We start from the raw sequence: 24151 nt of genomic DNA, 5'->3' as shown, positions 1-24151 counted from the left end.
CAGTACATTACACTTCTAGAATTTATTTATCTGGAAGTTTGTACATTTTGACCTCCTTCACCCATTTTCCCCATCCCCCCAAGTCTGCCTCTGGCAGCCACCAATCTGTTCTCTTTTTCTATGTGTTTGGTTTTTTTGTATTCCACATATAAGTGAGGTCATACGGTCCTTGTTTTTATCTGATCTTTTTTCATATATATATATATATATATATATATATATATGAGAAAAACATATATATGTGTGTATGTATACAACAACATCTTCTCTATCCATTCATCCATCAAGGAACACTTAGATTGTTTCTATGTCTTGGCCATTGCAAATGATGCTGCAATGAACATGGAGATACAGATATCTGAGACAGGGATTTCACTTTCTTTGGATGTGTACCCAGAAGGGGAATTCCTGGTAGTCCTAACTTTTGGAGGAACCTCCATACTGTTCACAATGGCTGCACCAGTTTGCAGTCCTACAACAGCGCACGAAGAGTCCCGTTTCTCCACCTCCTCGCCAACACTTCTTATCTCTTGCCTTTTTGATACTAGCCATTCTAACAGGTGGGAGGTGACAGCTCACTGTGGTTTCAGTTTGCATTTCCCTGATGGTTAGTGACGGGGAGCATTCTTCATGAGTCTGTTTGCCATCCATACGTCTTCTTCGGGAAAAAAATGTCTATTCTGATTCTCTGCCCATTTTTTAGTCAGACGGGTTTTTTTGTTTTTTGTTTTTTTTACTATTGACTTGTATGAGTAATTTGTGTATTTTGGCCATTAACTCCTTATCAGATATATGATTGGCAAATATTTATCCTATTCCACAGGTTGCCTTTTTATTTTGTTGCTCTCCTTCGCTGTGCAAAAGCTTTTTAGTTTGATGTAGTCCCGTTTATTTGTGTTTTTGTTGCCTTTACTTTTGGTGTCAAATCCAAAAACTCATTGCTAAGCTTGATGTTAAGGAATTTACTCCTTATTGTTTTCTTCTAGGAGTTTTATGGTTTCAGGTCTTACCTTCAAGTCTTTAATTTTGAGTTGCTTTTTGTGTATAAGATAATTCATCTTTTGCATGTTGCATTTTTTCCAACACCACTTACTAAAGAGACTATCCTCTCCCCATTATATATTTTGGGGATTTTTTTTTTTTTTTTGTCTAAACCAATTGACCACATAGATGTGGGTTTATTTCTGTGCTCACTATACTGTTCTGTTGATATATGTAATATATGTGTCTTTTTTATGACAATATCATACTGCTTTAATTGCTATAGCTTTATAATATAATTTGAAACCAGGAAGCATGATGTCTCTATGTTGTTTCTCTTTCTCAAGATTGCTTTAGATATTTGGACTCTTTTGTGGGATTTTTAGGATTTTAGAATTCTTTGTTCTAGTTCTGTGAAAGAATGCCTTTGGAATTTTTATTTTATTTATTTATTTATTTATTTATTTTTTCAAAAGAGAGAGTAAGAGGCAGAGGGAGAGAGAGAGAATCCCAAGCCAGCTCCATGCCTGTGCAAAGCCCGACACAGGGCTCGATCCCATGAGCCCAGGATCACGACCTGAGCCGTGACTCTCAACTGACTGAGCCATCCACACGCCCCTGCCTTTGGAATTTTTATAGGAATTGCATAAAATGTGTAGATGGCTTTGGATAGTATGACATTTTAACAATATTAATTCTTCCAATCCATGGACACAGAATATCTTCCCATTTATTTGTGTTTTCTTCCATTCCTTTCATCAGTGTCTTAACGGTTTTCAATGTATAGGTCTTTAACCTCCTGGGTTAAATGTACTCCTATTTATTGTTTTTGATGCAATTGTAAATAGGATTGTTTTCTTAATTTCTCTGTCCGATAGTTTATTGTTAGTGTATAGAAATGCAATACATTTTTCTACATTGATTTCATATCCTGAAACTTCACTGAACTCCTTTATTAGTTCTAACATTTTTTTGGTGGAGTCTTTACAGTTTTCTATATATTGATCATGCTATCTGCAAATAGAGACAGTTTTACTTCTGACTTTCCTATTTGGATACCTTTTATTTCGTTTCCTTTCCTTGCTCTGGTTGGGACTTCCAATATATGTTAAATAAAAGTAGTGAGAGTGGACATCCTCGTCTTACTCCTGATCTTAGAAAAAAGCTTACAGCTTTCTAACTTGGAATATGAGATTAGCTGTGGGCTTTCATATATAGTCTTTATTATGCTGAAATATGTTCCCTTTATACGCACATTATCATTAATGGATGTTGAATTTTGTCAAATTCTTTTCCACATCTATTGAGATGATGGTATGATTATCATCTTTTAATTTTTTAATGTTTTATTCATTTTTGTGAGGGGGGGGGATGCAGAGAGAGATGGGGAGACAGGATCCAAAGCAGGCTCTGCACTGACAGCAGACAGCCCGATGTGGGGCTCAAATCCATGAGTTGCAAGATCACAACCCAAGTTGAAGTTGGATGCTCAACCGACTGAGCCCCCCAAGGCGCCCCTCCTTCAATTTGTTAATGTGTCATATTATGTTGATTGATTTGCAGATGTTGAACCATCCTTGTAGCCCTGGAGTAAATCCCACTTGGTCATGGTGTACGATCCTTTTAATGTGTTGTTGAATTCAGTTTGCTGATATTTTGATGCTTGAAACCTTGTTTTGTATAACAGGTTTCCTGAGATAATTCCCACACCATAGAGCTCATCCATTTAAAGTGCTCAATTCAACTGAAACCTTTGTTTAAACTTAATTATTTATTGTGGACTTTCTTCCATCTCAAAATTTATAATTCCACAGCATCACTTTTAATGGTGGTATGATATTCCTGTACATGTCTGTGTCATTTTCTAAATAATCCCTCTTTTTTCACATGAAGATTGTTTCCATTCTTTCATTATCATAAAATACTTTGGTGAAAATTCTTCGAGCTATGTCTTTGGTGACACCCCTAATTTCCGGAGTTGGCTGTGACAAAGTATATGCACATTTTAAAGATATTAATACTCACCACCAAAGTGTTCTCAAGCAAGCTGCACCAGTGAGTGTAAACTCCCACACGTGTATGAAGATATTTCACCGTTAAATTTTGATTCTTCTTTACTTTTACTTTCAGAGGGGACTTATCTGAGTGGAGGGACAGGAAGGTTATAACTGATTTCAGGTTCATCCAACACCAACTTGCACCATAATGGTTAGTCTGGTCAGAAGACAGTGTTGGTTCCTGGAGGGAACCAAACATCCATAGGGAAGAAAATTACGTGGGAAAGGGCATTGGGGAGATGTGGAGTACAGGAAGTAGCCAGGGCACAGCAAGTACAGTACAGGAGATAGCCAGAGTGCAGGAAGTAGGGTACAGGAAGTAGCCACACTTGAGCAGACCCAGTGGAGGTTTCAATGCAGGTCGTCTTCTGGAACCTGTGGTTGAGGAGGAGGAGGGATGCTAACATGGGGGAACAAGGGGCTGGGATCCTTGAGCCACCTGCTGAAAACCCCGCTGTGCTGGCCTTGGTGCCATGGAGTCTTACCAATACTATCTTGTAGCCTCCTGGCTGCTTCCGGAGAGTGGATTTCAGCTGATGAGAACATTGGACTGCTTTTCTTCCACTGGGTGCTCAGCAAGCTGTTTCTATTTTCATTTAGACCTCTCATAGACTTGACAATTCCACCCAAGAGAAAAAGCCAGGATTAGCCTCAATTAGACCAACAAACTCTCATTCGATATATTTGTTTTCGAAGACATTCAAGGCCCGCTGAACCATGGTATAAAGAAACCACCTACCAAAGGGACTATTCTCTGCCATTTTACAAGATTGGTAAGTCAGGTCAACTGTTCTTCCTCTCTCAGATCACACTTGCCTCCGATGAGTCTCTTTCGTGGGCTTGTAGCCATCAGGGACGTGTCTGGGACCAGTCAAGTTGGGGACAGTGTGTGTGTGTGTGTGTGTGTGTGTGTGTCGAGGTGCAGGAAGAAGAATTTAGAGGCTGGCCCAAGGGCTCTTTCCACCTCTCCTTTTTTTCCAGCTCGCTATAGAATTCAAGGATAAAAATGCAGAAATGTCAGGGTGGCTCAGTTGGTTAAGCATCTGACTTTGGCTCGGGTCCTGATCACGTAGTTCATGAGTTCAGGGCTCTGCACGGATGGTACAAAGCCTGCTTGGGATTCTGTCTCTCCTTCGCTCTGCCCCTCCCCGACTTGTGCGTGCACGTGCGCTCTCTCTCAAAATAAATAAACAAACTTAATAAAAAAGAAAAGAAAATGCACAAATGTCCTTGCTAGGAAGCAGGCTCAAGTGTGACTGCTTCTTACCGAGCCTCTCGTCACTCAACAAATTCCTTGTGGTGCCTAACTATATTGAGGAAATTTTTTTCTTTTCTTCCATTTTTTTTTAAATGTTTTATTTATCTTTGGGAGAAAGGGCATCAGTAGGGGAGGGGCAATGGGGGGGTGGACAGAGGATCTAAAGCAGACTCCACACTGACAGCAGTGAGCCCGATGTGGGACTTGAACTCACGTACTGTGAGATCATGACCTGAGCTGAAGTTGGACGTTTAACTGCCTGAACCACCCAGAGGCCCCCTTGTTCTCCCATTTTAAACGACTTTATGACAATTTGACATTTGGAGGCATGTTTCAAAAATTCTAAGTTCCCTGTACATTGCAACATGTGTGGCTATGAAGGGCCAAGCCCTCCCCCAGATGTGAGCCGGGGGTACACACGTGGATGCCAGTGTAGACATTACTTGTATTCCTGTCCTCACGGATGCCTTGAATTTTAGTGAGGGGAAGGAGTCGCTGCGTTGACAGGCTTTGTAAGTGAGTTAACCCCACTGTTTCTGGAGCTTTTACCCTGTGGCAGGCACATATTTTGTCCTCGTAACAGCACTCTTAGGTAAGTGCTATTATTTCCCCCATTTTCCAAGAAGGGGGGATCGAGTTTCTGAGACAGTTAATGACCCAGATCACCAGGCAGCAGGTAGGAGGGACAGAGTTCAGACCCAGGCCATTTGAGACATAGCATTCAGGCAGAGGCCAAGCTCTGTGCTTGACCTGTAACCCATATGGCCTCTGTCACAGCTGGGTGTCACCTGCACTACTGTTTATCTAATAGTTTTCTTTAAAGTGAGTCACTTTCTTCTTGCTTGAGAAAGAGTAAGAAACCGAGTAGGAGGATTGGTGGAGGGAGTGGCTGGGGGTGAGGAGGGCCCACCCTTCCTCCTGTTCTCCCCTGAGAAGAGTGGCTAGGCCAGGGATGGGGCTCAGGTCCCAGGGGAACAGCAAACACCAGCAGCCAGGAGGGTGGGAGTCAGGCCCAGGCGATTCATCTCTAGACAGTGGAGTCGCGGAGGGGCGGGGGGCGCAGTAGATGAGGCCGACGGGCCGCATGTGGGCAGGAGGCATCTGGCATAAGAGGTTCCCAGGGGTGCGAAGCTGGGTTCTGGGAGGTGGGAGACGGGTGGAGGCTGAGCAGGGCGGGAGATGAGGGGAGAGGGAGGCTGGGGGCTGAGATGAGCTCTAGGGAAGGAGGTGCCAGGAGGGAGTGTGGGACGGTAGAAGTTGGGGTCCCACAGGGGCCCCCGGGACGGTTGTATTAATGGAAGCCAGGGTGGGTATGGGTGCAGATCAGGACTGAGGATGAGGCCTGAGGGGGGACGGGAGCCACCAGGGGCTGAGTAGCTGGAGAGAAGAGGTGGTCAGGAGAACCAGCTAAGCTGCTCGCCCTTCCGAGAACGTTCGAGTCTGAAGTCAGCTTCCTTAGCAGGGGGTAATCCAGGTGGGCCTTGGGTTACCAAAGTGGTAATAGACAAGACCTTCTTTCCAATTCCTCTGCTTCCAGGGAATCTGGTGAGACAGAAAGATACAAAAGTATTTCTCCCCTGCTTGTTTTAGACGACGATTCTTAATTCTTTCCGCCCTATGGAACCAGGGGAGTGTTTAGCGACACAGTTGAATATTTACCAGGTTCTGTGTCCCTAACACTGTGCCAGGTTCCATGGGAGGAGGCGAGTGCCAAGCCCAGGCTCTGACCTCAGCCACGGGGCGTTCCCAATCGAATCAGGAAGGTGAAGCAACAACCAGTCTGCCAGAGAATGACTAAGAAGCAACTAGCTGAGTGGGAGCTGGAAGGTGGGGTCTAGAACATGCTAGGCCCTGATGGATGAGGTTCCAGGCAGAGGGAACAGGGGCCCCCAGGCAGGGACACCGCAGCCGGGATGTGGTGGGGGGATGGTGAGGCTCGTGGAAGGTGGGAGAGCAGGGAGGACTCCAGCCAGGAGGACTCAGGCCCCAGGGCCACTGCGGGCCCGCATGCCCTGACTCTTCAGTGTTGGGCAAGACGCTCAGCTTCTCTGAACCCGACTTCTCGGAAGTCTGTAGTTTAGCATAGCTGTTAGGATTTAAAATGTCTGTCATGGGCCCAGAACTGTGCCGAGCGACACACACACACACACACACACACACACACACACGTGTATACACTCGTGGTTGCAGTGAGTCAAAGCCCCTGTGATGTAGCTATTATTATTTACTCCACGTGGCAGAAGAGAAAACCGAGCCTTACAGACTTTAAGAAATTCACTCCATCCGGCAGCTGGTGGGTCGTCGATCCGGGCCCTCCAGAGAATGAACGGAGGAGGCTTCACAGGAAATGGGAAGAAGACACAGGTGGTGCAGCATTTGGAGTGAGGAAGGACACCATCAAGAGAGAACTCACGAGAACTCACGAGGCATTAAAGCTCGTTGCACAGCCGCCCGCTCCGACCGCAGGATTGTTGGTGCCTCTGATGGAAATAATGGTTTTCGGCCAGAGACGTGTCAAGCTGGGATCCATAGGCAACTGAAAATGAGGTGCTGGAAAGTCCAGCAGGCAGCATTAGACAAGGAACAGGGTTGGACAGCCCCCTACCCAGTGAGGGTTGAAGCCTGACCCATTCAAGAGATAATTCATGTCGAAATATTCACTGACCCGCTGGGCGAGTGTGTATGAGTTATCTATCGTGGAGGAACGTCTCACTCCAAAACCTAGTGGTTTATCAGATAAATGATCATGGTTTTCACCTTTTAGATGGGCAGTTCTGGCTCAGGGTTTCTCTCTCAAGGAATCAGTCACCTGCAGTGAGCGGGGCATCATCTGAAGGCTTGACTGGGGCCGGAGGGTCTGCCTCCAAGGTGGCTGATTCACATGGTCGTCACTCACATGCTGGCTCATGACTGGGGCCTCAGTGCCTTTCCAGGTGGGTCTCCTCACACCAGTGCCAAATGTCCCGAGGGCACGGCAGTTAGCTCCCCCTACCTAGAATGGGCAATCTGGGATGAAGGGGGAGACGGTAATGCCTTTTCTGACCCGGGGGCAGAAGCCACACACTGTCACTTCTGAATGGTCCTACTGAGGCAGCGTGCAAGGATTACATAAGGCACGGGTACCACGGGGTGAGAATTACTGGACGCTTTGGAAGCTGGCAACCAAGCTCACTCGTTGACTGAGCACCCTTTATGAACCAGCCACGGTGCTGTCTGCGGGGGGTACAGTGACCTGGATAGACAGGACACCTGCTTTCATGGAGCTGACATTCTTGGGGGCCTACAGAGCATAACCAAGCACGCTTTGTCAACATTATAGACTGCAGTGGTGCTATCAGGGAAACAGGCAGGGTGATAAGTGAACCCAAGGGAGTTTGCTTTTAATAGCACAGTCAGGGAAAACCTCTATGCAATTTTAGCTGAGCCCTGGAACACAGGAATGAGTCACGTTAGAGAGCGTTTCAGGAGAAAGGAACAAACAGTAAGTCCAAAAGCTTGAAAGCAGGAAAGGCCTAGGCTTGTTTGAGGAACAGAAAGGAACCCAGTGTAGCGGGTGTGTGGTCAGGGAGGGCGCCTGGATTCGAATCTCAAAACAAAGACCTGGGAGGGTTTGAGCGGAGGAGTGACCGATCATTTGTATTTTTAAAAGATCACTCTAGCTGCTGCTAAGACCCTGTTTGGAGAGGGACAAGAGGTAGGGCGTGCCGACCAGCGAGGAAGCTATTTGCCAGCTTAGAACGGAGATGATGGGGCTTGGACCAGCAGGGAAAATGAAAAAGGATGAATGGATTCCAGAGATATTTTGGAGGTGACATCAGTTGGACTCAGTGACTTGCTGTGAGAGCGTTTTCATTCATTCATCTGTGTTCTTCCAGTAAATGATTTGAGAGCCTATTTGTATGCCAGGCAGTGTGCAAGGTTTTGGCGATACAGTGTCAAACAAAAATAGACACAACGTTTCTACATGCAGCAAGTTTCAACGGGAACCAGGATAGAAATAAGCATACCATTTCACCTGGCATAAATGCGATAGAGCAGAATTTATGTGGTGCTATAGGAGCGCTTAATGGGTTTCCCGGAGGAAATGATGAGCGAAAAGTTCACTAAGTGAGGAGTAGGGGAAGAGCTTCACAGTGAGCACAGAGTGTGCAAAGGCCCCGTGGTAGGAACACAACATGTTTGAGAAACTTGAAAAAAATGTGCTAAAGCACAGAGATCAGGAAGGGTGGAGCAGGATGTAACTAGAGATTTAAAGACAGGAACAAGGAGTGAGTATACAGGCCATTTTCAGCTTTGGCACCTCTAGCCTGAGATAAATGGCAAATCACTAAAAAGTTTTAAGGAGGGTGGAGACACCATGATTAAAAGTGCATTGTGAAAATGAGAAGGAAAGGGGGGCCAGGTGGGGAGTCGGGTGAGGCAGGGATTGAATATGCTGAGTCAGGAGCGCCCCCGGCCGCTGCCCCCAGCAGTGGTTAGGCTAAAGGTTCTCACCCTCAGTGACATCACTTTTCGCAAGCCAGATGCCCAGGAGATACCCATACCAATTAAATCAGGATCTCCTGGTGCAGGGGTGGGTGGGGGTGGGGGTGGGGGTGGGGTGGTCCCAGGCATCAGTAATTTAAAAACCTCCCCCAGATTAGTCCCCCATGTGGCCAAGTTTGGGAACCAGTGGTTTAGGCAGGTGATGACAGCTGGTAGCAGTAAAGAGAATTGGATGGATTTGCGAGGTGCTTAGGGGCGATTATTTTGTGAACAACCATCAGGTAGGCGACAGGGGGGTCTTCAAGAGACCTAACAGAGAGAGGTCACAAATCTGAGCACTGAGAGAGACCACAGCAGGCACTGGATCGAGGGTTCATTTAAATCAAGAAACTGTACTCCTTGAAGGAGTCTTTGGGGAAAGGGCTTCTCAGAGAATAAGATCGGTATAAAGTGGTTTACGAAGACGTGGGTTTTTTGTTTTTGTTTTTGTTTCTAATCTTAACCATCTGACCCGTCTTGGTGATCAGATTTTAAGGGCCGGGCATATGCCGAGATTAGCACTGATTTGCATTTCACTGTCCGGTTCTTATTTCCTCTTTGGGCATTGTTGAAAAACGGATTAAATATAGATTGTGATAGATCACCTCTCAAGAAGTTCTTCCTCAGTAACAAATTCATTCTCAGCACATTCTCAGGGGTGCGTTCATTTTTTTAGGAAACATTGATTAAGCACGGACTCTGTGTAAGAAACAGTGTAAGATGGACAGACTCTATCCTCAGAGAACCTAGAGCCTGCGAATAGGAGACGGCCCCTCACACAAAATTTGCCCATGTATTACCCTGGCACCAACTAATTAAAAGAACTCATTCTCTGAAAATAAAATATCTGCTCTTCGTAGCGGTGTGACCCTTAGACTCCCTGACCTTCCGATTTCTTGTCTGTAAAAAGGATAATAATAGTATCTACCTAACAGAACAGAGATAACCATATTAGGAACTTAGCATTGTGCTTGTATGTAACATTAATAGGCCTTCAAAAAATATTAGCTATTATATTATTGATCAAAGAATAAACATGTGCCATAATAAATGTAAACAAACAAACAAACAAACAAAAAACCCTAATGCAATGGGATTGTGTTTTATTCTGGGATCAAGTTCTAAAACCAGTGCCTCAAGTAGTTATCATGTATAATTGAAGTTATCCTTGGAAATCTCTTAAACTATTCCAAGTGATAGTATCAAATGATACTAAATTATTACAGTAGTTGGAATAAATGGGATTCAGGAAGTTGGTTAAATTGTCTCCGTACTTCTCACATAACTCGTTTTATTTTTCGATGATGACTTTGGAAGAAGTCACCCCCACAAATCCACATGAACAAGAGTTTCACTTTATCAAATGGTAAGGAAGTCCCCCAAATCATTTCACATGTCCTTTCCACAGTAGTCCCACCCCCAAATCTGCATAGCGTATTTCGGGCTTGATAGCATCCACTGTCTGTGGGCATGTTGACTCGGTGAAGCCCCAAAAGTTTGTTGCACGTTCTGGGAACGTTTATTGTCCAGTCGATCCAGTTGAACGAGTGAGTCATTCAGCTCCATGGCTGGTGAGGGATGCTTCACGCTCCTAAACCGCTTAGACACAGTGTAACCCTCGAGAAGGTCAGAGTTGCTATTTTAACCCCATAAATCTTGGGAAGTTGAATGGTTACTTAGTTCAGACAGGTACATACTATTCAATTAGATTTAAAGAATCCTCCAGGGATGGCATTTCGAGTCATACTCCTGGGTTCAATGAAATATTATCCATTCTTAATACCAAGAAATGTTTGTATCTTTCAATGCTGTCGAAGTAAGTGTGGAAGGTGTAATGGAGCAGTGAAGAGGTCAGGGACTTGGGGGCCAGGTATTCCTGGGTCAAGTCCCCTCACTATCCTATAAACTTGGGCACGTTCATGAATCTCTTTGAGATGGTGACCCCATCAGTGGGCATCTGAGGATTACCGTGGATATTAAGGTAAGTAACACAATGCATGGCACTACACGTAAATACTGCTGCCTTACGATGCTATCGCCATAACGCCGTGCTCTTTGGTTCACCCAGTGTGGATGCGATGACTGATGCATTTATCCCCAGGCCCTCCGCGAACCCTCAGCTCCAGACAAGCAGAACTGTTAGTGATTGTAGATAAGAGGGTATAAAGTACAGGAACTCCAGTGGGGGTAAATTGAGGGATGGTACCAACTGAAGTTTGATACAAACACACAGAGTGGCCCGTTTCCAGTGTGGGGTTTATAGGGTTTGGGGGTCTACAATTAGGATGTCAAAATGCAAACATATATGACTGATTTAATTTTATTTACATGTGGGCATAACTCAGTGAGGTGCCTCTTGATCACAGAATGAAACGCAGAAATAACCTTTTGACTAGGTCCTTTTCCCCCACATCTTTCACATATATCCCTTTCTCTTCAATCCCCCAAATTATTTTATTGCATACAATTGTGGACACTATTTGGGGGCACTTGGTTGGCTCAGTCAGTTGAGCGTCTGACTTCAGCTCAGGTCATGATCTCACAGTTCGTGAGTTTGAGCCCCACATTGGGCTCTGTGCTGACAGCTCAGAGCCTGGAGCCTGTTTTGGATTCTGTGTCCCCCTCTCTCACTGCCCTTCCCCCCCCCCACCACCTCTTTCTTCCTCTCAAAAATGAATAAACATTAAAAAAATTAAACAAAATTGTTGTTGACACTATTTTAAAATTTAGGAGTGAACGGTCTTAAAATAAATCATTGATTTGTTTTAAATTCCAGATTGGAACAAGAAATTAGCCACAGTTTCATCGAACCCTAGACCACTCGATTCTCTGCCAGAGCTCTACTGTTGTCAAGAGAGGTAGTTGTGAACGAAAACCGCTTAAATTGTAAATAACCATGGCATTCAAACAAAACAACATTTGGAGTTCTTAGGTGACTCTTTTAGATTAAAATAATAACAGGACTACTGTTGATTGAAGTGTGTATCTGGATGGCTACAATCCTGAAATATTTACATGTGGCAAAGTCTTTTCAGATTGAGGCGATCAACCTAAGGGCAGGGGATCAAGAGTCAAGTTTAAGGCGCACCTGGGTGGCTCAGTCAGTTGAGCATCTATCTGACTTCGGCTCAGGTCATGATCTCGCGGTCTGTGAGTTCAAGCACTGCATAAGGCTCTGGGCTGACAGCTCAGAGCCTGGAGCCTGCTTCCGATTCTGTGTCTCCCTCTCTCTCTGCCTCTCCCCCACTCATGCTCTGTCTCTCTCTCTTTGTCAAAAATAAATAAACATTAAAAAAATTAAAAAAAAAAAGTCAAGTTTAAGACAACTTGTCATCTCTTCTCACATCAACCATCTTACATTTAATCCAAAGGTTATACAGGGGGCCAGGTAAGAATATAATCTGCTCAATAATTGCATTACTCATTATTAAGAAAAGAAAAGAAAATAAGAAAAGAAAACCTGGGGAAGTAGCCAGGGAGGTAGACTGCCAGCAACCACAGATCCTAAAGGTGTTCCGGATGCAGAAACCCAGAAGTGGCTTAGGGCTGTAGTGAGTTATGGGAATGGTAAAAAAAAAAAAAAAAAAAAAAAAAAAAAAGGATTAATTGATTAATTGAAAGTCTGTGTATAGACAGTTAATACCCTTATCTTAACAACTGGGCATCAGTTCCCCAGGCAAAAAGGCTAGCAGGTTTTTTTTTTAAGAAATGAATGATCCCAAAGAAAAGAATCCTACATTCTGGCCCCTAGCATCCCCCCATCCCCCCACACCCCAGGATACAAGTGGTTCCCTACTCAACCCCCCCACCCCCACCCCAAAGTGAAACCTACTAGTTAACAGGCTTCCCCCCTGGGAACACAGTTTTAGGTAGTTTTCCACTGCCTTGGTCGTAGATGTGAAGAGCCAGCCAAGGATCACCAGAGAGTTGGAAAAATAACGAAACATGAAAGACAAAGACCAAAATAAAGAGAAGAAATGATCCCAGAGGAAACACCAAGGAATTGAAAAGAAGCTAACAAAGTAACATTGTCATTCAACAAGGGATGCGTCATCCACAAACATGAAAACGCCATCTTTCCAAAGCTCTTGGACATTAAAAACGTGATTGCTAAAAATTAAACATTTGACAGGATTGGAAGAAAATTCTGAAAAGCTTTGTCAAAAGACAAAGAAAATTATTGTTTCAAAGGAAGAGACACAGACTAATAAATCAGGGGGTCCACCACCTAACAAGCATCCTAGAAACAGAACAGAGAAAATTAGAGGAAATCATCAAGGAAACATTTTCACAGAGCTAAGGACCAGGAAGCTGCTCAAACGCAAAGGTCTCGGCTGTGGCCGAGCACACGAAAACACAGAAAATAAAAATAACCAGCTTTTGGTTTCACTGATATTCTCTGTTTTCTAGTCTCTATTTTGTTACTCTTGACTCTACTCTTGATTGTTTCCTTCCTTTTCCTGGCTTTGGGTTGAGTTTGCTTTCTTTTTTTAGCTCCTTAAGGTGGAAAGTTAGGGTCTTGATGTGAAACTTTTCACTGCTACCAATTTCCTGTGGAGCTCTGCCCATGTTTGCTGCACGTTCTCCTCTTTGTGTTTCCTCCTTTCCTCTGGGAGTTCTTCTTTGACTCATTTGGTTGAGTGTGTGTTCTTAAATTTCCACTGTGACTTTTTCGGTTTTCCTTCTGTTACTGATTTCTAGCATCGTGCCATTGTGATCAAAGGTACTCTGTAGGATTTCAGTATTAAAAAAAAAAACTTTTTCTTAATGTTTATTTTTGAGAGACAAAGTGCAAGCTGGGGAGGGCAGAGAGAGAGAGGGAGACACAGAATCCGAAGCAGGGTCCGGGCTCCGAGCTGTCAGCACAGAGCCCGACGCGGGGCTCAAACTCATAGACCCCGAGACCATGATCTGAGCCAAAGTGGGACGCTCAACTGACTGAGCCACCCAGGAGCCCTGGTTTTCAATATTTTTAAATCTGAGACTGGTTTTGTGACCGAACATAGGGTCTGTCCTGGAGAATGTCCCATGTATGCGTGAAAAGAGTGTGTATTCTACTATTTTGGGGTGAAGGGTTCCATAGATGTCTGTTAAGTCTGGCTGGTTTATAGTGTTGATCGAGTTTTCGATTTCCTTACTGATCTTGCATCTAAATGTTCTATGAATCATTGAAAGTTGGGTATTGAAGACTCCCAACTGTTATCGTAGAACTGCGTCTCCCTTCAAATCCATCAGCATTTGTTTCATATATTTGGGGGCTCTGTTGTTTGGTGAGTACATATTTAAAATTATTATATCCCTTGGTGATTTGACCCTTTTATCCATACATAAAGCCCTTTGTCTCCTGTAATAATTTTTGACTTAGTCTATTTTGTGACATTAGAATATCCTTTTTCATTCTTTCACTTTCAACCTACTTGTATTTTTGGATCTAAAGTGAGTGACCTCTAGACAGCATATATGACCTTGAGTTAGGCAAAAGACTTCTTCTTCTTCTTCTTTTTTATATTTATTTTTGAGAGAGAGAGAGAGAGAATGAGCAGGGGACGAGCAGAGAGGGAGACAGAGGTCCAAAAGGGGCTCCTCATTGTCAGCGCAGAGCCCTATGCAGGGTTCGAACTCGCGAACCATGAGATCATGACCTGAGCCAAAATCGAGTCAGATGCATAACTGACTGAGCCACCCAGGTGGCCCTAAATCACCAAACTGTATTCTTAGAACAGGTGAATTTTATGGTCTATAAATTATATCTCAGGGTGCCTGGGTGGCTCAGTCAGTTAAGCGTCTGAAGTCAGCCCAGGTCATGATCTCATGGTTTGTGAGTTCAAGCCCCACATTGGGCTCTGTGCTGACGGCTCAGAGCCTGGAGCCTGCTTCGGATTCTGTGTCTCCCTCTCTCTCTGTCCCTCTACCGTTCATGCTCTGTCTCTCTTTCTCTCTCTCAAAAGTAAACAAGCATTTTAAAAAATTATACCTCAATAAAGTCATTTCAATAAAAACCATACGTATGTAGACCTTTGACAAAAATAAAACAAAATCAGACCAAGAAGCCTCTAAGGAAGACAGAATGATGCTGTGCATAAAGGTGATACAACTTACTTTCCCTCTTGGGTAGATTCTACAGAGGTGGATGCGATTCTAAGTGAAATTGTATCAGAAATTGCAAATTGACTCCCCATATTGCAGTAACTCCCCCTGCGGGCAGTACATGAAAACGCCATAGCTCTAATGTTGCATATTTAACACTCAGAGATGAGAAGTGGGATCTCATTGTGTTAACTTACGACTTCCTGTCTGTAGGCGAAAGTGAATGCCTTTTCATGTTTTGGGCCATTTACATTTATTTTCCTGTGGATTGACTAGCACCTATTACTTGGTCCATCTTTCATTAGCTGTCGCATTCTAACTCGTGCTAGCTCTTTGTATATAAAGGATATGTATTGAAATCTTTTCTCCCAGTTTGTTGTTTTCCCAGGGTTTTTTGTTTGTTTGTTTGTTTTGTTTTGTTTGTTTTTTAATGAGCTTTGTCCATAAGTATTTAAAAATTTTTACTTTGGTCAAATCTGTACATACTTCTTTAGGGTTTACAAGCTTCCTACTTTTGTTTAGAAGGCTCTCCTGAAGTTATTTTCCTTTATTACTTTCATTGGTTAAAAAATTTTTTAATTTGAATTTTATTCAATCTGAAGTTCATATTTGAGATTGTATTTGTTGTCATTTTTTAAAATTTTATTTAAAAAAAATTTAATATTTATTTTTGAAGGAGAGAGACAGACAGAGCTTGACCTGGGGAGGGGCAGAGAGAGAGGGAGACACAGAATCCGAAGCAGGCTCCAGGCTCTGAGCTGTCAGCACAGAGCCCGATGTGGGGCACGAACTCACGAGCTGTGAAATCATGACCTGAGCCGCAGTAGGACGCTTAACTGACTGAGCCACCCAGGTGCCCTTATTTATTTTTTAATTTACACCCAATATAGTGCAATAATGATTTTAGGACTAGATTCCAGTGATTCATCCCCTATGTATGACAACCAGTGCTCATTCCAACAATTGTCTTCCTTAATGCCCCTTGCCCATTTAGCCCATGCCCCCAAACAACCCCTCCTTGCTGTCATTTCTTTAATGCATCCTTTTCCCAATGACATGAAATGCCATTTTTAGCCCATATCAAGCTCCTATGTGCATGTAGGTCGTGTCTATTTCTGAAATGTCCAGTCCATTTTCCTTCTGTATTTGTTCATTCCCATCACAGGATCACATACTTTGACTATAGTAGCGTTATAATGTCTTTAACATCTGCTGGGGAAACACCTCTCAACACATTCTTTTTTCAAAAATATCTTAGGAATTCTTGCACACTCATTTTTCCACCAAAACTTCAGTGCAATTTTGCCCAGTAGACAACCCCCTGGCAATTCTGACCGGAACGGCATTAAATTCACATACTCATTTGTGGAGGGCATTTGGCTACATCAGCCAGTTAATATACAAAAAGTATATACTAAATAGGCCGTCTCCCCGTGGAAACTTCTTGTTCTGCCGTCTAGTTACCTTCTACTGAGCTTTGAGATCTGGAGTGCACTTTTCTGTTTTAGTTTTTCCGTTTCCCTATTAGGTCCCCTTAAGCGTTTTGGCCTAATGTTTTCCTTTTAGAGGAAACATATTTTGGCTATTTGGTGGGGTCCTCCTCCAACTTCTTGCCAACTTCATCAGCCTTGCCAGCCCCTCGCTCATTTTGTTCCTCCAACTTTCCAAGTGTTTCCAGCCTCCAGGCCTTTGCACGGCCCTCTGACTACTCATCCTTTTGGTCCATTTGAATGCTATTTCTGCTAAAGGCCTTCTCTGACCCTTTCCAGACTTACATTAAGTTCTGTTTCTGTTTCACGGCACCCTGCGCTTTCCCATCGCAGCACATATCCCTCGCAAGTATGTTTATCTGACATGCTGCCCCATGACAAAATACCCAACACCTAGCAGATTCTAGCATACACACTTGTTAGTGAAGACTTATTACTGGAATATAGTTACCTGGGACTGCAAAGACTGAAATGTATCTGAAGAACAGAACCTCTCTCTTAACCAATTTAATTAGCAAACAGCTCACAGAGAGGAGAGAATCAATCAACCTAGTCAAAAAGGAGTCAAAAAGGAGTCAAAGTAGGGGGCGCCTGGGTGGCGCAGTCGGTTAAGCGTCTGACTTCAGCCAGGTCACGATCTCGCGGTCCGTGAGTTCGAGCCCCGCGTCAGGCTCTGGGCTGATGGCTCGGAGCCTGGAGCCTGTTTCCGATTCTGTGTCTCCCTCTCTCTCTGCCCCTCCCCCGTTCATGCTCTGTCTCTCTCTGTCCCAAAAATAAATAAATAAATAAATAAAGGAGTCAAAGTCTATCAACATCCATAGGAGATTGATGTTTTTTGGTAGGGGGGAAAAAAATCAGTGATTCAGAGAATGAGGTTTTTTTTTTCTTTTTTAAAGTTTATTTTTTTGGTAATCTCTACACCCAATGTGGGGCTCAAACTCATGACCCAAGATCAAGAGTTACATGCTCTTCCGGCAAAGCCAGCCAGGAGCCCCAAAGACAGTTTTGTGGGGGTTTTTTTTTAAGTTTATTTATTTATTTTTAAAGTAATCTCTTTGGTAAGTGAGTTCTTCACATCTGCGTCTGGACCATTACTAAAATTATGTTTCAATAAAGCAACGCTTATAGCCAAGATAAGAATGTGAACTTAAAAACCTAATTTCAACTCAACCTAATTTGAAATTCAAGCAGGAAGATAAAGGGTTAGGAGAAATAAAAGCCCATCCAATTTCTGCTGAAAAAGATAAAAATTATTTATTGTATATGAAATATAAGTTATTTTTACATAAAAGCCATTATTGACCCATAATGGGTTTGTAAGATCATCTGTACGATCCTTTTTGTTTATTGAAACCAACAAGGCTGCCTCTCTCGTAGAACTTTCTGAACTAAGTATCAACGAAAGTATGTCTAGTGAAGACAAAAGAGGTTAATGTTCTTTTCTAAGATTCTGTTTTGATCTCTCCCCACCTCATCCCTACATTCTACAGGGAGAAAGCTGCTGCTTCTATATCCAAGTGTTGCTAGTACTTCTCCTACAGAACAAAACCACAATACACAAACCATACTAGAAATATTTGGTTCATTTTAATCAGCTATTGATGGTATAATAAAATAAATTTAAGTGGCACCTAATTTAAACATTTAAAATAGTTCATCAGAGGATAATCTACAACACACTACGTGATGCCTAATTGTCAGAACAACACCTCTTTTTTTCCCAAGAAAGAAAAAATAAAGGCACAATCAAAATTATGACCAACAATTTGAATTCATTTGGACACTTATAGATGATTTTGTAGGCAAACCGGCAGGCACAATGTTGAAAAATCAATCCACTAGGTTTAGAAATAATGGTAAGATAAAAAAAAAAAAAAAAAAAAAAAAAACGACAGCTATACATTTCAGAGTTAATGCCTGAAATTAAAGAAAAATATCCACCAGTTAGCACAATGATCTTTTAATGACTAATTTTTTTTTTTTAACATTAAGATTGTTGTCTTAGGGAACGCCCTTCTCCAAACATTTAATTAAATGTTCAATGTATTAAATAATTTACAGAGAGAAGTAAGTTTTGTGTTCTGTACAAATGAAAGGACACACGAATATAACCCCCTCCCCCCCTGCCAAAGCTCAAATTTGCAATGGTCTCAGCAGAAACTAAACAGTTCACAAGTTAAACAGAACTTATAGCATTACAAAAGTTTACAGAACCCTTCTTTTCATCCTTTTTTTCTAACAGCAAAGATTACAACGACAAATTGAATGACCAGAATGTAAAAATATTTGTGCAAAACTGCATTAATTGTTCTTACCATTTAATAGAGGTAATACCTAACAAAGCACAACGACAGTCATGAAGAAGAACTACACTGGAAGGAATTCTCTTAGATTTCGAACATGGATCGTACTAGGACTAAACACTGAAGGAAAACGTGGCACCGTGAGCAGGAGGAAAACGTGACTCGGCGACTCTGCCAGCGAAGGCGGCGGACCCTGGACCGCGCCGAAGTTTCTCTCCACACCAGCCAGCCACCTTAAATGACTGGGAACACCTGCAGGGCTTGAAACTCACTCCAATGTCTTTATTCTCGAAACTCACTCCAATGTCTTTATTCTCGAAACTCACTCCAATGTCTTTATTCTCAAACTCACTCCAATGTCTTTATTCTTGAAATTTGCAGATCATAAATGAAGTATTTCAGAAAGTCCTCTCCCCCCCCCCGCCCCCTCAAGGAGTGTTTCTTGTGTCACTGGAGGTCCTTAAAAGAGTTGAATCATAGATTCTCTGGATTTACCTACACCGATCCATTTAACTGGGATGGGGAAAAAAAAGAAGAAGAATATTAATTTGTTTATAATGTTCGATCCTTAGGATGAAAAGGTCCCCACTTTTCCCGGTGTCACTATTTAGCTTTGCCAGGTGTCTTTTGCTATCCGAGGCTGTCCTGACAGCAGACTGAGCTGATTTCTAAACAGAACGTGCAGTCGGCATCCAGCACAGGTGTGAGCCTTACCGGTTCCAGTTTTAATCGTGGGGTATTTCCAAGTTGTCGATGCCTGATAATTAGGTAAGATACTGGCCCAAACCAGCAGAGACCGAAAGAACCCTTGATCAAGTCCCTAATAACTAGATCAGCATCTGATAAATACAGGATGCTAGGAGGTTCTGCAAGTATCAGCATAACTTTTATATCTCAAGAAAGGAGAAGGGGCTGGAAGCAAATGCCATTTTAACTTGCAGAGCCTGGACCAGTCTATAGGAATCTCTCAACATCGTACCACACCTTTATGGTCTTTTATATAAGTCACTGTTAAAGTCACTACTGCTTGTGTTTCAAAACAATGCTGACTGAGAGCCACAGTAAACATGCTGACTTAACTCTGGCATCAGGCTGGTCAGGACAGCTAGCAATGTGGAAAACCAGGCTTGTATTTGAGAGGAGCAAAAGAGCAAAGAAAGCAATGTGTTAAAAAGAAAGACTTTCGGTAACTGGTCAGAGCCACTACTTGGTTATGCCTAACTCCCTGGCCAGCTTAGATTTGTTTCTTAATGTGGGTTTATTCTTTGCTCTTCTTGTAGATCTTTTCAAATTGGATCGCCTATTTTCTGTACCTGTTATTCCCTAATTATTCAAGAAACACCCCCAACTCCCAAGGGTGCTTTAACCCGGAACGGAAAGACTGCAAACCATTTTTGGTGGAGGTGAAGACACAAAAGAGTTTGTTACTAAGAGGGAGAAAGCGGGGCGCCCGGGTGGTTCAGTCGGTTGAGCGTCCGACTTCAGCTCAGGTCATGATCTCACGGTTCGTGAGTTCAAGCCCCGCGTCAGACTCTGTGCTGACGGCTAGGAGCCTGGAGCCTGCTTCAGATTCTGTGCCTCCCTCCCTCTCTCTCTCTGCCCCTCCCCAGCTCATGCTCGCACTCTGTCTCTGTCAAAAATAAATAAACTTAAAAAAACAGAAAAACAAAAAAACTAAGAGGGAGAAAGCAACGAGCATAAGTGTAAAAGTAACCTGCTGTCTTCAGGCATCTGAAGGACTTAAAGAAAGGTGATTATATTTATCCTAAGAAATAAGATTATTTTGTATCTTCCTGGGCATTTATACAAATCATGAGCACTCTACAAATTAATAATGATCTTCCTCTAATCCCATCTCGAAGATACAGTCAAGTTAGAAGCAGAGAAAAAGTAGAGATGGCTGTTCATAAAGAGTTTATATTTACCTGGAATTTGAAGCTCATCTTCAATAAATCGAACGTAATTTTGTGCATTAACAGGGAGCTCTTTAAATGTCCTTGCATTTGATATGTCTGTGTTCCAACCTGGGAGAGTCTTGTATTGAACTTCAACTTTATTTAAGACTTCTTGGTTTGCTGAAAGTTAAAGAGGATGTATGCTTTCTCATGGTATAACACTGTCTATTGCTAAATAAGTGATTTGCTAGGTCATAGGTTCCTGATCTCTTCTCAAAATCCTTGGAGCCAGATGCGCTTTGAAATGCAGAAAAAATGTTCTGTTTTGTTTTCCTCCAGAGTTTAGGAAGGTCAAACAGTACATTTACCATTTGAGGCGGTATTTTTATAATCAAACACATTCCTGCAGCCACCAGATTATTCACTCGAAGCAGATAGATGATTGGTTCTAATATCAACTCAGGTCAGGTCTGACTTTGGTGCCGACCTTTCCATTTTTTAGAGCTTTCCAGATTTCCACACCGTGGATTAGAGGCTGCGGACCTGCATAAAGGCAGCAATCTCACAGAAAGGAGACTGTGGACTCGCTCTCATCTGGGAAATCTATGATTTTGGTGACTGCACAAAAGCTTAGCTGGAAATTTTCTTCATGATCTCACCTAACCATTTTCTCTGTACCCCCTGGTAGAAACTAAAAGCCTACAAAAGTAAGAACAGTTTCTTCGACCAGAGACAGTACGGTGGCTGCTGTGGTGTACCATCCAGATTTCCCGCTTCCGGATGGAGGCCCTGCCCACCCCCCTTGCTGAGGAAGCACCCCTGCTGAGGATCAGGTTCAGAATCTCCCCAGAGACCGCCCTCCGCTGGAAGGAGCTGCCTCCCTGGAGCAGCGCGTATCCCACGACCGGTCAACGTGGACCACAGGCAGCACAAAACTGCAGTTTCTGAGAAAAAGCAAACTCACAAGCAAGTCCTGAAAACAACTCCACCATCTGCCCAGGGACAATGTCTTGACGACTAAAGGTCAGGACACTGGAGTCAGAGGAGAACAATGGTCCCACTGACTGAGAAGGCAGATACCAGATTTCAGGGAGGTTGAAGCAGTGAGAATCACGGTCCAAGCATCAGAAAGGAAGGAGCTATACAGAGAGCTCCTACCCCTCAGAGACCCTGTGAAAGTCCCCTGGCTAACGTTCACCTTTACATGCTAAGACTGGGACCCCTGGAGGCTTACAGACAGCAGGGGCCACAGGTGAGTGCGACAGGTTCTAGAGTTCCAACAGTGCTGTCGGAAGAGAAGGGACAGACTACACTGAAGCTCCAGCCAGCACTGCCACACTGGAGAGATCTCTTTATACCCCAGTAACTCTCCTGGCAGCAGCCGAGACAGCAGAAACACTGCTTCATTTAAATAACGATGATCAGTCGGTTAAGCGTCTGACTTCAGCTCACATCATGATCTCACAGTTCACCAGTTTGAGCCCCGCGTCGGGTTCTGTACTGACAGCTCAGAGCCTGGAACCTGCTTTGGATTCTGTGTCTCCCTCCCTCTCTCTGCCTCTCCCCTGCTTGTGCATGCACTCTCTCTCTCTCAAAAATAAACATTAAAAAAAAAATTAAAAATGATGTGCCAGAGTACAACTGACCGCAGACCCTCTATAATAAAGCCTAAAACCAACCTCTGCCAAGATCCACAGAGGAAATAGAATTTGTAGATGGACTCACACCAGGTTAGAGGCTTGGGAAACACCTTGGGTTCTTCCTGTAACTATACAAACACAGTGGAAAACCAAGCTCACGCAAGTTCAAGATGATCAGCCAGTAATTCAACTGTCCCCTAAAACAAGAACCAATACTCTTCAGAGGGAGGTAACGGAATCTGAGTCACTACAACATAAGCGCATTCACCCAGAAGTCATTAGACAGAAATAGAGATCCATGGGGCACCTGGGTGGCTCAGTCAGTTATGCGGCTGACATCGGCCCAGGTCATGATCTCATGGTTCATGAGTTCGAGCTCCATATCAGGCTCTGCTCTGACAGTGTGCAGCCTGCTTCGGATTCTCTGTCTCCCTCTCTCTCTGCCCCTCCCCTGCTGATTCTCGGTCTCTCAAAAATAAATAAATAAATTTTAAAAAAACTAAAAAAAAAAAAAAAAAAAAAAAAAAAGAAGTAATAGTAGTGAACCACAATCCACTTAAAAAACAGTCACGAGAAACCAAACTGGAGACGGCCCAGCTGTCAGACTAACAGAAAACGGCTTTCAAGGGGCTTCCAAGAACTTGCAGCGACCCTCGGTTCCCAAGGACTGGTCGTCATTAGCAAGCCACAACACCCACCAACCTACAAGCTTCATTAAGCTAGTAGATATTCCTTTGTTTGGCGGGTCCCCCGTCTCACAGGATGACTAAACAAATGAACAGTTAGTTCCTATTTCCGAAAGCTGGTAACATTTACTGAACTTCCTGAGTAACTGAAAAAATCATGTAGCTACGGATATGCTTGAAGAAACACATTGCCTCATGTGGGAAGTCTCCTTACAACCACCCACTCTTGACACAGGAGATTAGACAAAACCACTCCTGTGGCTTGAAGGACGGGGTGGGTTAATGTATTAAGAGCCTGCTTACCCTTACAGGCAGCACTCTTCTACTCCACATTTCTCAAGGGGGGGGTGGGGAATGGAACATCTATGAAGAAGTCACTTTCAAAATAGGGAAGGTGAGATTCAGGGGCCGCATCGCTGAGCTCAGAACTGCCACGTTTCTTCTTTCTTCCTTTGAGTCTGAACACATGCGTCCTGCAACCCGGAACCCAAACGCGCGGCAGCTACGAAACTGAGGCCAGTGACAAGTGACTATACTCGCGCGGTTCCCAAAGAACAGGGCAACCCTGTGGCTACCTGTCACTGACCGTGCGGGAGAGCTATTGGAGACTGCTCTAACACATCCCCTGATGCCCTGATAACGTTCTGTGTGCCGCAGACTGAAGAACGTACCTGGGAAATGAGGTATGATTTCACCATCGAGCTTGTAAGCAACCCCAACTTTGATTTCCGTAAACATGTCCAAAATATCCAATTTGGTAAGTGCCAACCTAAGCGGAAGGAGAGGCAACGTTAAAACAGCAGACTCTTCGAGGCTCTAACATCTAACACGATGAGGAAGTAAAGAATTCGTACCAAGCTAAGCGTTCCAAAGCAATTCTGAAAACTGGTTAGGATTATCTTCTGAAGTGCACCACACATAAAGCGTACATTTTCCTCATGATAAAAAAATGACTTACCTACTTGTGAGGAGCTCTCATAATTCCATTTTCCCTGACTGACCCATACCATCTTGCTTAGCTTTCTTATGAGGGATCAACACACACGTGAGGGGCAGCGGCCCGGTGTAAAGGATGCAGTCTATGGGACCCAGCAGAACTCGCTGTCCCACAGAGAGGATGACAAGATACATGGACATTGATGCATACACCATAGGCCCTCATCTCATCACTCTAGTCACCATCGCCTCCGCCCTTCTGCTCAGAAACTGTCAAAGCAGAGTGAGGGAACC

The 24151-nt window shown here is 43.6% G+C and overlaps 2 protein-coding genes across 3 annotated transcripts in view; one reads left to right on the top strand and one right to left on the bottom strand.

The window, feature by feature from the left end:
• Positions 1-11783, top strand: part of SPMIP3 (sperm microtubule inner protein 3) — a 28969-nt gene extending 17186 nt beyond the window's left edge. Inside the window, 2 exon segments of the mRNA XM_058700465.1 lie at positions 3639-3811; positions 11597-11783. Coding sequence (XP_058556448.1) covers positions 3639-3811; positions 11597-11682 — 259 coding nt within the window. The 3' untranslated portion in view covers positions 11683-11783.
• Positions 11784-17962: 6179 nt separating this feature from the next.
• ADSS2 (adenylosuccinate synthase 2) overlaps positions 17963-24151 on the bottom strand; it is a 37255-nt gene continuing 31066 nt past the window's right edge. The window contains exons 11-13 of one of the 2 annotated variants that reach the window (XM_058701756.1): positions 23593-23690; positions 20626-20775; positions 17963-19213 (exon numbers count right to left, since the gene is read on the bottom strand). In XM_058701756.1, the coding sequence (XP_058557739.1) occupies positions 19161-19213; positions 20626-20775; positions 23593-23690 (301 nt within the window). In that variant the 3' untranslated portion in view covers positions 17963-19160. Of the gene's footprint in view, positions 19214-20625; positions 20776-23206; positions 23395-23592; positions 23691-24151 lie in introns of those variants that run through there. The other variant, XM_058701755.1, reaches the window with a different exon arrangement.

This window comes from Neofelis nebulosa, chromosome 15 (genome assembly GCF_028018385.1).
Source record: "Neofelis nebulosa isolate mNeoNeb1 chromosome 15, mNeoNeb1.pri, whole genome shotgun sequence".
In the NCBI taxonomy this organism is placed as follows: domain Eukaryota; kingdom Metazoa; phylum Chordata; class Mammalia; order Carnivora; family Felidae; genus Neofelis; species Neofelis nebulosa.
The sequence above is the reverse complement of the archived record's forward strand: the minus strand, read 5'-3'. Positions and strand labels throughout refer to the sequence as shown.